The following is a 15,342-nucleotide window of genomic DNA, read 5'->3' on the forward strand; positions in this document are numbered from 1 at the left end:
TATAACGTAAATTACTATTATTGTGTTCGCGCATTGTAAAGTCGACAGTTTTTTTTTGTTTTAATTTAATATTAAAAAGGTACGCCACTGGGCTACTCCCCTCTATTTTCTTCGCGCAGTTTTCTAACTCCCCCCCATGTACATCTCGATGAAATAAGCTCTAACAGGTACTCGTTTAGACATTCTTGACTCGACTCCTAACGTCGCCTCCTCCATAATGTCTAACTCGCACTGTTACAAGTAACCTACCGGACTTATAACGTAAATTGCTATTTTCGTACCAAACACCTCTTTTGTCCATACAACAAAATAACGCCATTCTTTTTTGCTGATGTTCAACTACCACTGAACCTGATACATGTAATTTTCATTAATTTGTTATTTTATTAATGTGGCTTCGGTAGCCTCATAAGGTGTCAAATATTTTCCTTTGTACGGGCATTTCACTTCAACAATAGCATCTTCTTCAACAACTATTTGATCTGGAGTGAGGCAGCTAAATAAGGAAACTCTGTATCCACATAAAGACCACTTTCTTCTGTTATGAGGTTTGTTAATAACTTTTTGTCGTATTTACCACATTCACATAAAAGACACTGCAGAAAAATATACCGGGTGATTCAGATTGGTATTCGCGCCCCTATATCTTTTTTATTTTAAGAAAAAAGTATAGCAAACCATATATATTTGTAAATTGCTTATGAAACTACAATAGATGACGTTGTCAAATCTTCTCTACGATGACATATGTCAAAGTTAAGACAGTCAACTTTTTTTTTAAATAGTACACTATACATTTCTTAGCCTATTCTTGTAATAGTTATTTATGTGACGAGCTTAGTAAATTAATCTTTAAGGGCGCGCTGGCACTTGTTGGACGAGTGACGTAAGGAACGAGTCTCCATAAGCCAGTAAGCCCAGTAAAGATTAATTGCTAAGCGAGTTGCATACAAACTTTTATTTCCACCTTCAGCCTTTAAATTTCGTTTTTTAATTGTTATTTATGTTTATAAAAATTTTGTAATGAAAGGCGGTGAGGCAATTATACCTACGTCGTCATGGTGTTGAGATAAACAACAAAAATACTGTCAGAAGTTTTGTGAAATTTGTTGCAAAAAGAAAGAAAAGAAAGAATGGCTTTAATGCCCGATGAAGACTTTGAAGGCGATTTTCTTGAAATGCAAGAAAATAACCACGGAATTACCAACGCTGCAAGTGCGGCTCTCTACTGATTCGATCCCAGGAGCGATATGAAAATGACTTGCGAAACGGATCAAAATGCATTATTAACGTATGTAATTGCAACAATTGATAGTTAAATTTGCTTGTGTTTGTAATAAACATTTAAAAAAAATAATTTAATTAGTTTTGATTATTTATTTTTTGATGAGCCTTGTAAAGTCTTTACAGGTCTCTTCTGCGTGCCTGTTAAATATTACAGGGCTCTGCCTGTAATTACCCATTTACTTAGTTACCACAAATACCTATAAGGTGTCATTTACTTAGAAGGTGGAAATAAAGCTTTTTTTTCTACATTTGAATGTGTAAAAAAAGTTGACACTTACATCAGAAAAAAATCGAGAAAAAAAAAATATGATTTAATTTATTCGAAAGTGTTATTTTCTAAAAAGAGCTAGTTAGCCATGGAGACAATTGAATTTTAACATTAATAGCGTCAATTATTAAAGTACACTTGCTTTCAAAACTTTCGCGTACACATTCAAAATCAAGTAACAACGATTTTGCTAAATTTAAGCAGTGTGAACCGGTAATTTTGAACTTGGGTAAAGATAACGTTGACAGCAATTAAAAAAAATTATGAGCGGTCTTCTACTCACGGTCCCTTCTTGTTCCCACCTCTTCTTTACTTATTATTTGTACTTTATTTAGCCCATTATGACTAGCAACTCTTCTTATGGACCACTCCTCTTTCAATTTGGAAAGCATCAAAACTTTGTCTTGTTCTGTCACTGTCAGTCGAGGGATTTTGACATTTCAAAAGTTTAAATGTCAGACCTGATTAATTACAACCCTAATTTAATACAGCGAAAAATAGATGTACGAGAAAGTTTTGAAAGCAAGTGTACCTACATTTAAATAAATAGCTATGTTATAACCTACATTTAAATAAATAACGATGATAACATCTGGCTTCGAAACCTAACTTCTTCCTGACTATACCGCTTTGAATGCATACACGATGAAAATATGTAGTTGAATTTTGATAGTGCATGAATGACATGATGAGTCTTGGGAATCGTATTCGAATTATTTGAATATTTCAATAGCTGACTATTAAAATTCGAATAAGTGTAAATTCTAATATTAGAATAAAATAAATTGAGGATGGATTGGGTATTTCACGGTCAAATAATTTTATTTTTTAGCTATGTAATTCTTAAAATAGTGAGATGCAGGGAACCAACATAACGCGAATTTAGAATAGTAAATTCAGTATGGATTTGGTATTTTGTCCGAGTCTCAGTTTTCTGGCCGAGGCGCACCCGAGGCTGGAAAACAAACAAGGTCAAATAATTTTATTTTTTGGCTACGTGGTAGTCTTGTAAATAATGACATTCAAGGAACCAACATAATGGGAATTTACAAATGTTTGGCTAACTAGCTCTTTTTAGAATATAACGCTTTCAACTTTTCTTACACATTCAAATGTAGAAAAAAAAGCTTTACAAGAATAGGCTAAGAAATGTATAGTGTACTATTTAAAAAAAAAGTTGATTGTCCTAAACTTTGACATATGTCATCGTAGAGAAGATTTGACAACATCATCTATTGTAGTTTCACAAGCGATTTACAAATATGTAATTGATTTCATATAAATGTTCATCAAGTGAGTTGTGCATTTGTAAAAGCACCTTTAAATTTAGTTACATTACAAAAGTCACATTTATGAAGGTAATGTCCAATAAATCTTTACTTGGTAAAAATACAAAGACAAAAACAAATAAGAATTACTTTAATTTAATCAGTAAAAAGACGTAACATTGCTTTTGAAATCAGGAATGTTAAAATGGACAAAAACTGAAAAATTAGTCAAATCGGGTTCCCGCAGAGCAAGCAACTTTGAAAGTCAAAGTCACTAGCTTTAGCTTTAATACCAACAGAAAATCAGATTTTCATGGCTTGCTTAGATGCACATTTATATGAAATTGAGTATATATGGTTTGCTATACTTTTTTCATAAAACAAAAAGATGTAGGGGCGCGAATACCAATCTGAATCATCCGGTATACAGTGTGAACATAAAGTTTGGAACAAAATTCATAGTAGGGTTATGTGATGTTTTTTTTGGAAAATCGCTCGGACAGGTCGATTTTATTTTGAAAAATGCCATCCTGTGACGTACAACTTGTTTAAATGACGTCGGAAAATTCGGACAAACTTCAAAAATTATAATATGTATAATTCGTTTTTTGTTTTGTTCGATATACTCCCGGGATGGAAATAACTCAATTGAAAAAAAAAAGATTTGAAGATTTGGAGAAAAATCTGAAAAAACGCATTCCAGCCTAAATTAAAATTACATTTGTTTTAAAATAATTCATCACAAACAAATTTATTGAAATTTGGTATGGACAAGACAACGTCTGTCGGGTCAGCTACAGCTAGTAAATAATAAACAAAGAATAAAACAACAGTTTGCAGTGCAGCCAATTCAGATTTGTAGGACTTGTCTTTCCAACACAAAATTTAATTTTATGGAGATATTTTTCCGTATTCAGGTACGGAACAGGACTTTTCGTAATCCTCTACCCTACCCCCTACTGAGCGTCTCTGACCAATTCAAGGTATTGTATTCTCAATTTGGTTGTAGGTCGTAAAATTTTATTGCATATTATGAGCGATTAACGGGCACAATGGTTGGGTTTGAAAAGGTTGAGAAGCGGCGCGTGCCGTTTGCCGTACAATGCAAATATACAAAATGTACAATACAACCCTGCTTAAAATATTACCTGCTAGTGGTAAACCAGGATTTATAAGCCCCGCAAGATCTTTAACTTGAAGTACCATAAAATTTTACGACCTACAACCAAATTGAAAATACAGTAAAGTCATCGTCTAGAAATAATCAATTCTGACTTAAATTGTAAATCATTTCACAATAGGACAGCAAAGCGTCTTATAACAACCATAAATAGTTTCTAATTTTATTGCCCCTTTGTCGTGCAGTGCCGACTCAAGGAAGGGCAAGCATCAGGTATATTTAGCAACCCCTACTTAGAGAAAGTCTACCTAAAGCATTTGTTCAAGAAATTTTGTCTTCAGTTGTCTACGATCTATGACCTGTCACAGTGTCTTTGACCTAGTAAAGTTGGAGAAGATTGCCCCCGGGAACCACGACTCTCCTCATCGTTGGTGGCCGACAAACGCGCCTATAATTTCAGGTGCAATTGGTGCAAAACAATATTTTTGCTTTGATCGCCTAAACACGACGCGAGAGAGAAATAGCCCTACTCTATCTTATATTGAATATGCAACATTATTCTATATCCCTAAAGTTTATAACTCGAAATTTCGATCTGATTTGAGAGCAACAGTTGCGAAAATCCAGGAACGATTTGATTATAAAGTGGTGATTGATTGTTAAGTTTCAAAATCCCTGACTGGTGGTTTCACTCAAATACGGAGTAAAGAATTTAATCTAAAAATGTCGAATAAATGGATAAGATAAATTAAATTTGTAATTTAGGTAGGTACTCCGACAACCAAAGTGTTGCGGCCCCTGTACAGGACCGACCTGTACCGTTAGTTTAGGTACCTGACCAGGGAGGACCGCACCCCACCACCCTCTCTTAAAAGCGAGACGATTCCCACAGGATAGAACAGATACGACAGATACATCAGATCAGTCAAACAAATTCAAACAGACATAACCATTTTTATACAATCATTTACTTATACTTTGTTAATGTTATTGTTTGGAAGTTATTAAATATTTAAAAATCAACAATTCTTTTCCTGCGGTACAACGCCGCAACATTTTGGTCCAATCGAGCCGGATCCGTGATCCAGTGTCAACAAATTGAAGAAAGTCGGATCCGTGATCCAGACAATCAAAAAAGTGCGATCCGTGATCAGCCAACGAGGAAGTCGAATCCGTGATTCATCTTCAGAAGCATCAACATTCAGCATCAACTTCAACAATAAACATTACATTACATTCAAGAATCCAAGCACCACTGTCGTCAATCATCAGCATCACAGAGCATCAAAACGTGAGTCTGTCAATTCCATCAAACCTTCCTACATTTTCCGTGCATGCTAAATTTGTATCACTACAACGTTGCATTTCTTCGCGTAATTTGTACCTAATCAATCAAATTCAAAATGACCATCGATCTCCCGGGTTGGAAAAGGAAACGAACCACTGTTAAATCAAAAATTACGAGAATTGAAAGTTTTGTCAAATCCTTTAAAGACGGTGACGATTTATGTCAATTAGAAAGTCGAATACCACATTTAGAAAACGCGTTTAAGGAATTTGAACAGTATCAGGATGAAATTGAACAGTTCGAGTTCGAGGAGGACGATAACACTCGGGAAGAAGTAGAGATTCAGTATCACAATACAGTAGCTAAAATTAAAAACTTGACCAGCAAAGTTAAATCTCCCAGTGCGTCTAATTCTCATAATAGCAGCGGTGGTAACAATCAATCGTCACCAGAATTAGCCGTCAAATTACCAGCCCTAAATTTACCACAATTTTCTGGGTCTTACACTGAATGGTTGCCGTTTTATGACACGTTTAATTCATTAATTAATAACAATGCAAATTTAAATAACTGCCAGAAGTTTCACTATTTAAAATCGTGTTTAAAAGGGGAAGCTTCAGCGACAATTGAATCTCTCACAATTTCGACAGATAATTATAATGCAGCATACGAGTTATTAATAAAACGGTATAATAACATACGATTAATTGCGCAAGAGCACGTTCTAGCAATCATCAATAGTCCAGTTATTTCCAAAGCAAATCATGTATCGCTTAGAAAACTGTTAAATGACATCACAACTAACATAGAAGCATTAAGGGTACAAAAACAAGCGGTAGATCATTGGGATTGCCTAATTGTCCCTCTAATTTGCGAAAAATTAGACTACACTTCGAGAAAAGAATGGCAAACCAAATTAAACACAGACATTCCAAAATTAAAGGATTTACTTGATTTTTTGGGAAAACGGTGCGAACTTTTAGAGTGTATGTCCAAAAACGACAAATCAAGTCAACACAATGAGAAACAAAAAACAAACTACAACAAGCAAACTAATCAGTCAAAACATCAAATTGTTCAAACAGTCATCAATAAATCATGCATACATTGCAAATCAGAGTCACATATGGTCTTTAAATGTCCAGAATTTCTCAATTTACCCACATCAGACAGAATCAAAACCATAAACAATTTAAAAGCATGCAGAAATTGCTTCAAATTAAATCACACTGCATCTGCTTGTAAGTCAGTCAATACCTGTCGAGAATGTCAACAAAAACACAACACTCTACTTCATCTTTCAGAATCCACGTCAGCTAACGACAATTTAACCTTATCAATTTCGAACAAAACAACTGTCTTGCTGGCCACAGCAATTGTTAAAATAGCAGATTCCGCCGGTAACTATCATAATTGTAGAGCAGTTTTAGACTGCGGGTCTCAAAGTAACATATTAACGAGCAATATGTGTAAAAAACTCTCGCTTAAAACCAAACATATCAATCTTCCTATATCAGGTGTAGGTGAAATAGAAACTCGTGTGAAATATTCAGCAAATGTTTCCATGAAGTCATGTTACAACTCGTTTGCGTTAAAAATGCACTGCCTAATATTACCAAAAATTACAGAACAATTTCCAAATCAAACATACTCGCGAGCCAATTTGAACATTCCCGATAACATTGATCTCGCAGATCCTCATTTTAATGAATGCGATAAAATCGATTTGTTAATTGGTGCAGAATTTTTCTGGAGGATAATAGGTTTTTCCCAAGCAATCGACATTCTCAACAAACAGATTTATTTACGACGCACCCTTTTAGGATGGGTCGTTACAGGCAAAATCATAAATGGTCAAAATAACAGCGGCAAACACTTTGTCGGCTTTACCTCCAATAAAAACCCAGACGTCGAACTTTCTAATCAATTGACAAAATTTTGGCAACTCGAAGAGCAAACCGACAATCAACCACCGTTATCAGCAGACGAATTTGCCTGCGAAAAACACTTCGCAGAAACGGTCAGGAGAGGTAGCGATGGTCGTTTTGTTGTTCGATTACCATTCAAGGGTGACGTGTTACTAATGGGACCATCAAATAAAATGGCCCTCAAGCGGTTTTATTCAGTTGAAAAACGGCTTCATCAAAATCCAACGTTAAAACGCGATTACACAACTTTCATGAATAAATATTTGCATTTAGAACACATGATGTTAGTTTCACCATATGTGCCAGAGGACAACAGTCATGCCAATCAATATTTTCTTCCGCATCATGCGGTAATTAAAGAATCAAGCTCCACCACAAGGGTCAGAGTAGTTTTTGACGGATCCGCCAAAACTACCACCGGAATCAGTCTTAATGATATGTTGATGGTTGGACCCACAGTTCAACAGGATCTGTTTTCAATTATTACCAGATTTCGAACTCATCAAGTTGCTTTTTCGTGCGATATTGTCAAGATGTATCGCCAGATCTGGGTTGATCCACGCGACACCGCATTTCAACGCATTTTTTGGCGTGATGATGTAAGGAAATCTGTCAACATTTATGAACTGAAAACTGTTACTTATGGAACGGCATCAGCGCCGTATCTAGCAACTAAGTGTCTGCAAGAATTAGCCATAGACGAACAACACAATTTTCCGTTAGCCAGTCCAGTAATTCTAAAAGATTTTTACGTAGACGATTTGTTGACAGGAACTAACACAATTTCAAATTCAATCGAACTACGAAATCAGCTAATCAGCGCATTAAGTAAAGGAGGATTCCAACTACAAAAGTGGGCCTCGAATTATTCAGAAATTTTACCTGCTCATGAAACAGGTGCAAATTCTACAGTTAAGCCTGATCATAAACATGAAGTTAAAACCTTAGGATTAGTCTGGAACTGTAAAAACGTTACTCTGAAATATACGGTAAATGCAAATTTCAAAGAATGTCCGACAAAAAGGTCCGTACTTTCAACTATTGCTCAAATTTATGACATCTTAGGATTACTTTCACCTGTCATTGTAAAAGCAAAAATTCTCATTCAAGAAATGTGGGCACTTAAGCTTGAATGGGATGATTCTCTCCCAATTCATATACGTGAAAAATGGATGAAGTTGTCAGATCAGCTGCACATGCTAAATACATTGCAAATACCCCGAAAAATAATATCAAATGCACAAAATCAAGTTGAATTGCATGGGTTTTGTGATTCTTCAATGGCCGCCTATGGTGCATGCATATACATAAGAACATGCGATGAAACAAACAATACATACAATACCGAACTTTTATGTTCTCGATCACGAGTGGCTCCGCTTAAAATCATAACTTTACCGCGGCTAGAACTGTGCGCGGCAGTACTCCTAGCGCGAATGGTTAACAAAATTTTGTCAACATTAAATCTAGAATTTAAATCAGTTTTTCTTTGGACCGATTCATCTATCGTTTTATCATGGCTTAACTCATCGCCAAATACTTGGAAAATATTCGTAGCAAATCGGGTAGCGGAAATTCAACGCCTAACTGAAGTCGACAATTGGCATCATATTGGTTCGAAAAACAATCCCGCGGACCTAGTTTCGAGAGGTGTGCTTCCAGAAAATTTAATTGACAATCACTTTTGGTTTCATGGCCCATCTTTTCTGTCAAATCACAAAACCGAGTGGCCAAACTCACTACCTGATGAAACGAAAACAAATGATTCAGAGAAACGTACCAACAACAAAGTTCTAGCGGTATCGGTTAAATTAGAACTTCCATTCCTAACAAAATACTCTTCTTTTGCAAAAACACAAAGAATTCTTGCATATTGCCTGAGATTTATACAAAATTGTTCATCCAAAAATGACTTAAAACAAACTGATAAAACACTAACCGTCGCTGAATTAAATAATGCTGCTAACATGATAATCAAACTTGTACAAAAACAAGAATTTGAATCAGAACTGGAAGAATTAACGAAAAACCAGCCAGTAAAAAGGTCCAGCAAACTGTTAAATCTAAATCCATTTTTAGACAATAACGGCATAATTCGTGTTGGTGGTCGATTAATTAATGCACACATAAATTATGAGCAAAAATTCCCAATCGTTTTACCATCTAAACATCATATAACAAAATTAATAATTTTAGATCAACATGAAAAAGAACTACACGCAGGGCCATCAGCCACAATTACGGCAATTCGCGAAAAATATTGGCCATTATCAGCCAGGTCAGTTGTGCGAAACTTAATATACAAGTGCCATACCTGTTTTAAAGTAAACCCTCAAACAACAGATCAGTTAATGGGAAATTTACCTTCAATACGGGTAACACCGTCGATGCCATTTTCAGCGGCGTGGACTATGCAGGTCCCATTTTAATAAAAGAGGGTAACCGCAGAAGCAAAAAAACAACAAAATCTTATATTGCTCTTTTCAAATGTTTTGCAACAAAAGCCGTTCATATTGAGATAGTTACAGATGCCACATGTGAGGCATTTTTAGCTGCTTTAAAACGCTTCATGGCTAGACGAGGAAAGGTCTCCTCAATTCATTCAGATAACGCAACATATTTTACCGCGGCAAACCGGGAATTAACAAAATTATTTACATCAGCAAACTTTCAAAACGAAATCATCCAGTCTTTAAAGCAACAGAATATACAATGGTACCTTATACCTGCTCGTTCTCCACACCGCGGAGGTTTTTGGGAAGCCGGCATTAAGGCAATTAAATTTCATTTAAAAATGGTTGTAGGCAATGCACTGTTTACATATGAAGAAATGCTAACAGTATTGGTACAAATCGAAGCGTGTATAAACTCCAGACCTATAACCCCATTATCCAGTGACCCAAACGACTTTTCCCCGTTAACCCCTGGACACTTCCTAATAGGACGCAGACTCACATCAAACAGTGAACCAGATTTAACATTAATTAAGGAAAATCTCCTCTCACGATGGCAAAGAGTTCAACAGGTGACCCAACATTTTTGGAAACGGTGGAGCAAGGAACATCTGAACACACTTCAACAACGAAACAAGTGGCGTCAACGATCACAAGAAGTTCTACAAGCAGGAACTCCCGTCCTCCTAAAGGAAGAAAATCTTCATCCCCTGTGCTGGCGTATGGGTGTCATTCTCGAGGTACACCCTGGGCAAGATGGACTGATACGAACAGCAACCATCAAAACATCCACAGGAATTGTGACGAGAGCCACGAACAGGATATGTCCCTTTCCGACCGAAGATTTTGAACAGGACCGTTCAAAGGGGGGCAGGAATGTACAGGACCGACCTGTACCGTTAGTTTAGGTACCTGACCAGGGAGGACCGCACCCCACCACCCTCTCTTAAAAGCGAGACGATTCCCACAGGATAGAACAGATACGACAGATACATCAGATCAGTCAAACAAATTCAAACAGACATAACCATTTTTATACAATCATTTACTTATACTTTGTTAATGTTATTGTTTGGAAGTTATTAAATATTTAAAAATCAACAATTCTTTTCCTGCGGTACAACGCCGCAACAGCCCCTTTCCATCGGAAATAGAATCATTGGTTGCTGGGCACATCTAGCTTTAAACATTTACTTCAACTATCTTGAAACTTGGAAAATTGTTTTATTATTTTCATGTTTTTCCCCTCGGTTGACTTATAAAGCTCAGGTCAAAAGCCGAAATCATGTTTATATCTCCTCTAATGCATAAATATCTGTTTACTATAATTACACTTTGAAAGTTGTTCAAATTGGTTGACAAAAATTTGTAAATTTTTACAGCAGCAGTTTACAACTTTGTACAAAAAAAATTTGGTATTTGACTTGTACACGTTTAATACATTGTATGTTTGGAATTTGTGATAGTAAAATTTACCGTTGACTCTATGTTGTGTTGCAGTAAGTTTAGAAAGATGGTGCAGATTACGGGGTAACCTACTATTTTATTTTAAAAATAAGGATCCGTTGTCAGAACCAGTTGGTGTGGTAGTGTTAGAACAATGTCAAGTAAGAATCGACCCTCCAATGGCATCTCCACCGCTGACAGCTGATGGTCATTTTCCTTTTTACTTAGGTATGAAGTACCCAAAGAAAATCAACATAAATAGCACGGTTTTATTTGTATTTTTTCAGTTTTTGATGGAGGTCTGTGTCAAGCTTTAGCGTCCATCTCGGATATTGAACGGTTGAGTTGGATGGATGCTATTAAATTAGCAAGTTATGAAGGAATAAGAGCCGAATTAAATGCTCTTAGACAGTGTTTGGACCGCAAACGCAATCACAAACCAAGTATAGATTTACAAACATGGAGATTACAAAAGGCACATATTTTAGGTAATGCTACTCACGAAAATCATTTTTATTTGGAACATGAAACACCGCCACGTATATTGTTTAAACTTAGACTAACGGGAAAATATGTTATCTTTTAATGAAATCAAGTTCTAAAGAATTCTTTCTTTTAACAGTAGAAAATCATTCAAACAGTAAGTTACAGATATTTGAAGTTATCAAATAAATGTCAGCTCTAGTTTTCCATGAAAATATTAGTTCTCTCTTTGATTAACTCAAACGGATTTGAACTTCTTTGTTTGGCCTTATCTAAAAAATAAGGTATTTATAAGGCATTCACATCTTTTCGGGACCGAGTTGGTTATGATCATTTAGTGATTTTGTTGGCAGTACCTCGGCAATAACTAAATTCCCGAAAGGAAATTGACACTTTTTGTGTTAGGTTAGGTTGTTTACAGTTTAGGGTTATATTTTCTGAATAGGTACTATCGCGGCCATCCAAAAGTGAACGATTTTTTTAAAAGTTTGATTTTTACTTTAAATCATAGGCGTTCTAAAATGTCAAAGTTTGCCATTAATTGTCTGTGGTTTGACACTAGCGTTAAAAAAATTATTGAAACAATTTTTTTAAATGCTACATCTTACTCCGATTCAGATACCTAGGGCTATTGCAAGGCTAGAAGAAAATTGGTCGTTGGCTGCTGTGGCGAGAGAATTACATTGCAGTAAGACTTGCATCTTCAATATAAAGAGTTGTTGGCAAGAAAACAGGCTTGAGAGGCCAATACGAATAGGTGTTGGAAAGGTTTCTTTACTAAAGTTTACTTTCATTTTAATAATGCATTAATTACTTCTCAGCCTCATTTTTATTAAACATTATTTATTACAACTTTTTATTATTAAAATAGCAACGTCTGCTGCACGAACGCCAATGAATACAGCTACAGTGCTATTCTCTAAAATTTTACTGCATAATGTAAAAAGTTACAGTATGTAGCTAACAGAGCAATGTAAGAAACGTCCTTACAGAGATACATAAAATTCGTATTCTCTAAATACCTCTGTACGTTGTCCAAGAAATTGCAATTGCAATTGCAATTGGTACTGGTCCCGTTTTATCGCCAAAAGAATGGGCCTTGTTCATGTTTATCTTTGTGATAGTAAGTCGGTATAATCGGTAGAACCCGACAGAATTAATATGAAACCAAACGTCAAGATTACATGTACCTACTGACATTTATGATGAATTGATGACTTACAGAGGCTTTACAGTGCTTATGGTGACGATTTGTCTCACCATAAATTTACATCGACTGTAAGCTATAGAATGTATGTTACAGAGACAATTTCCCTTAGAGAATACCATTTTGTGTTACAGACTGTAGCTTATAGAGTTACAGTGGGCGACTTTTGCTTATAGAATAGCACCATTAATCTCTAATGAAAAATACGGAAATTTTCGCAAGCTAGGTATCGTTCATTTTTGGATGGCCGCGATTCTACAGTTGCGGCCCCTGAGTTTGTACAAACTCAGACAGTGTGACAAATAAAAAATGTTGGCGGTGTAAGATGGTCCTAAAATTGAAGTTTATAAAATGTCACCCAACTGAAAGAAAGTCAGTGGCGTATAAAATAAGAAATTTGAAAAATGGAAAAATTCAAATACAATACAGTTAATATTTTATTGTATCACCGTTAGCATTTTGGAGTCTCCTCGGCATTGACAGAACTGTGCGTTGTACACCGTCCACAGATATTTGAATTTAATTGAGGCATTTTAAAAATTGTGCACGCTTCTGACTTACAAAAAACTGACACTGACATTGCCATACCGGATAACAGTCAAATTTACACATTACAATGTTTTTGAATTTGGCAGAATGTGTCAAAAGACATTGTCTGAGTTTGTAGGGGCCGCAACTGTAAATTGTTGCCGGATCTTTTAAATCTGATCTGCCCTTTTTAAATTAAATTAAATAGTTTAATAGAAATTTTTTATCGTATAAAATTATTTTGGCAATTTTGACTGTTCCTTTGACGGAAATTTAAATTATTTTTACGTACTTAATAAATCATTTAGTTTCTTACGAATATTAAAATAATAAATCTGGCAATCCGGTGACAAGAAAATGTCGAACAGACACTGACAGAAAAAAAATTACTTCTATTGCATCACTGAGTCAGTTAGTCCAACATGAAAAGAAAAAATCATAGCCAACTCGGTCCCAAAAAGATCGTGAATGGTTAATAGAATATCAGTAAACACAATCGAGGCACCTAGAGAACGAATAATTTTAAAAGTCTAAGAATTAATTATCTCATCTCAAATTCTACAAATTATGTTTTTCTAATTTGCTGTTTTAACAAAGCGGTTACCGCATTCGTTTTGAATGCGTTAATAAGCTATTAACGTTGGTAACACACATTGCCGGCAGCAAATTGACGTTGGTATTCTCTGCTATTGGCCGCATTTCTGGATAATTAATTCATCTTTAATTGCAATTTCACTTGCGAAAAATGACAATTATGTTTAGTCTAGATTCACATTTAGAATTTTACTTTTACACTTTTACCATGAAGTAAATGTGTCACCAGCTGTCACAAAATTCCCTAAATTACCCAAATTGATTTTATTTGTGAAAAACATGTATTTAATATGCAAATTAGAAAAAATAGCATTAAAAAACTCATTTTATAAAACATAAGAGCACTCGTCATTTACAGGCACTCCTGCCTGCAGCAGTGTGCTGCAAATCTGACTCGTGTTTTTATAAAACTCATGTTTTAATATATCTACAGGGTTATTCTAAATGATTGTAGTCGAAGTAGGCCATGCCCATGTTATTACATTTTTGCCGCTTTTATGAGAACTGTCAATTTTGTCCCTGTCACTGTCATTTTTCAGGTAAAAAGTGCGGTCGATGAGATTTTTATTTATTTTTGTTAAATTAACGATTGAATCCAGAAATATTGAGTTGTTTTGCAATCAATTTTTAAAATATTGAGTTGTTTTGCACCCAATTTAACTCCCGTGTGTGAACGGTGTGTACTCACTTATTCACATCATTTTGATGTTTTTTTATGTGGAGCGGCACCCAAAAAATTTACATTCAGTTTTCACGCCTTCGACTACAATCATTTATAATAACCCTGTACTATTATAGTAATTTACGTTATAAGTCCGGTAGGTTACTTGTAACAGTACGAGTTAGACATTATGGACGAGGCGACGTTAGGAGCCGAGTCTAGAATGTCTAAACGAGTACCTGTTACAAGTACTACCGGATGTACACTATCGGACAAAAGTAGAGCAACAAAATTGTTGTTTGAATTGTAACTAAAAAAAGTTTTAGAATTTGGAGATTTTTTTAACTAATTTTAATGAATTACCACCTCTTACGTTGAGTAATACATCAGACAAAAATGGTACAATTTCTGCATAGTTTGGCTTCAAAAATGTTAATATTAAAAATTAATGAAAAAACCATTGCGACAAAAGTAGAGCAACACTTCTATACAAAACGATTTTATTTAACTTATCGAAAACAACAATTAACAAGAACATTAAAAAATAACAATTATCTATAGTACTACTCTAATAATTAATGGAATATCCATTATTATTTATAATCGCTCTACAGCGCCGTGGCATTGAGGAAATCAAATTTTGAATGGTATTGTCTGGAAGGTTTGCCCAAACTTCATTAATTTTTTCAAGCAATGCCTGTGTATTAGGAAACCGAGTTGTGCGAATTCGACGTTCTACCTCGTCCCATAAGTTTTCGATCGGGTTGAGATCTGGAGACTGTGCTGGCCACTGCAAAATCTCAACATTGTT

The 15,342-nt window shown here is 35.2% G+C and overlaps 1 protein-coding gene across 8 annotated transcripts in view; it reads left to right on the plus strand.

Annotated features, from left to right (window-relative positions):
- The window catches only part of LOC138141307 (inositol polyphosphate-4-phosphatase type I A), a 210,560-nt gene that overhangs the window by 50,375 nt on the left and 144,843 nt on the right, over window positions 1-15,342 (plus strand). For all 8 annotated transcript variants that reach the window (XR_011163071.1, XR_011163070.1, XM_069062029.1 and 5 more), the window contains 2 exons: window positions 11,113-11,286; window positions 11,346-11,546. Coding sequence is in view for 6 of the 8 variants with exons in the window: in XM_069062029.1 (XP_068918130.1) it covers window positions 11,113-11,286; window positions 11,346-11,546 (375 nt within the window). In the remaining 2 variants the exon portion in view is untranslated. The remainder of the gene's footprint in view (window positions 1-11,112; window positions 11,287-11,345; window positions 11,547-15,342) is intronic.

Source organism: Tenebrio molitor, chromosome 1 (genome assembly GCF_963966145.1).
Source record: "Tenebrio molitor chromosome 1, icTenMoli1.1, whole genome shotgun sequence".
Classification (NCBI taxonomy): Eukaryota; Metazoa; Arthropoda; class Insecta; order Coleoptera; family Tenebrionidae; genus Tenebrio; species Tenebrio molitor.